Raw genomic sequence first — 1,865 nt, forward strand, 5'->3', positions numbered from 1 at the left:
TGCATGGTTATTTGGATGAAACTAATATGCTTACAAGCCGGAGGGACGAATGAGCTCCTTCCGCACCAATCTCACGAAGCTCACACATCAAATTGTTGTATCGCATTTTGGACTGCAGAAAGGCTGCGCTGACAAGGTAGAAGACCTTCTAAGAGTCACAAGTATATTTTTCCAACCGACGCCAAGGTCTGTTTAGTATTTGGTTATCTCTCTCTTCGTTTTGTCTGATTCTCATCTACTACCCAGGGTAGGGTCCTCGGGACCAACCATTTTGTGATGAGGCTACCATTGACACCATCCGATTGACATTCTTTGATGGCGAGGACTCGTTTGGCGCTCAGTGCCGTGATGATTTTGTTTCTGTCTTAGATGAAAACGACGAGCCCGAGCTACCTGTGGCTATGGTGTGTTTGATTGCAACTATGGTAGGCACCGGCCGTGATACTGTTTCAAACTCTGTATACTATACTGACTACATAACATTCTCCACAGATTTATGCAATATTGAAGGATTGGAGTAGCGGCAACCCGCCTTCAAGTGCACAAGTCAAATCGTTCAATGCCTCCTCCCACGTTGCGTTTACAAGGCTCACCAAGCGACTCTCACACGCATCTTTGATGGTAGTAGAAAGAAGTACCATGCGCTGATGGCACGACTTTACAAGGCAGTTAGGGTGTATCTTGCTTGCGCTATTTTTCATTGTTGGCCACTCTGACTAACTCAACACTAGTGCAATCGACAACTCAACGTCCACTGGCTCATCAAGCACTTGCGACTATCTTGATCTCAACGCAATGGTTGAAGAATAAATCAAGCTATGAATATGGCACCAAGTCAGTTACTTCTCTACATCTGATGCATCATTTGTACATACTGATACCCATGCTTAGTTCGAGTTCACTGATATTTTCTTTTCTTTTCACGTCTGTTGATGGTGATGTTTCGTTTAATTATGATTTAATCGATGTTCATGTATGTCGACTTCGACTGAATCCAAGATAATTTGATGGTATTCGGGGAAAATTTGAAAGAAATTCGAAGTAATTCGAAGTAACTGTGACTGAGCTTGAGAAATCAGGTCGTACTCGATTTCACTGAAATTACGCGGGATTCTCAAAAAAATTCTGAAATTACCTTGTTTTTGTGAAGGAGCTTTTCCCTGATGTTTACCATAACATAGCGAGAAGACATTGCCATGTTGCCAGACGGAAGTCAAATTAGAGACGAAGCTCTTGAGGTGTGAGGATCACCGCGGCCCCTTAGCATTGCATGTATACAAGGGAATGTCTACCCCAACATTGGTCATCGAACCTAAGGGCAGTGTGTCATGCATCACACCCCCCCTGCGAACCTTCGAACCTAAGGTTCATTTGGTCACACCCAGATAGGGTCGAACCTAGGTGTGTATCTCAACAGTAGTACGTACCTCCATAGCTGATTTCTCGAGGATATCCTATGGTGCCGATCACTTAGAGGCCGCTACTTTTGTGCAAAATTCTCACCTCCTTCAAAAAAAATCAGATTTTTATATCCTCTTGTAGAAATGATCCTTTTGATGAGTAGAGTAAAACTACTAGAAGAATTTTTAATTGGATCAAATTTGAGCGAGATATTTTGTACAAAAGCATCAATTTGGCCACATATAGAATTACGAGCGCCTGTCAGTCAAAAGTACATGCCAATGTCTTGGGAACGCGTCTATGTGACTTATACTTAGTAGAACTAAATTGCTTGACCTGAAATTGAGCATCTTTCGTCTGTCCGATATGCCTCCATCCACCAGTACATGTAGTGCTGCCGCAGTTCAGTCCCGAACCTAGGTTCGAACCTGAACTTTTGCGAATGGAACCACCGTTCGGTCAGT

General features: G+C 43.2%; 1 protein-coding gene across 1 annotated transcript; it reads left to right on the plus strand.

The window, feature by feature from the left end:
• Positions 1–251: 251 nt before the first annotated feature.
• Positions 252–648, plus strand: DFJ58DRAFT_850607 (uncharacterized protein; the record flags this gene model as incomplete). Its single annotated transcript, XM_041393782.1, has 2 exons — positions 252–404; positions 493–648. Coding segments are annotated over 2 exons (309 nt in total), but the record flags the coding sequence as incomplete, so codon positions are not given.
• Between the last annotated feature and the right edge of the window lie 1,217 nt (positions 649–1,865).

Source organism: Suillus subalutaceus, assembly GCF_016647625.1.
Source record: "Suillus subalutaceus strain FC151 chromosome Unknown DFJ58scaffold_850, whole genome shotgun sequence".
Classification (NCBI taxonomy): domain Eukaryota; kingdom Fungi; phylum Basidiomycota; class Agaricomycetes; order Boletales; family Suillaceae; genus Suillus; species Suillus subalutaceus.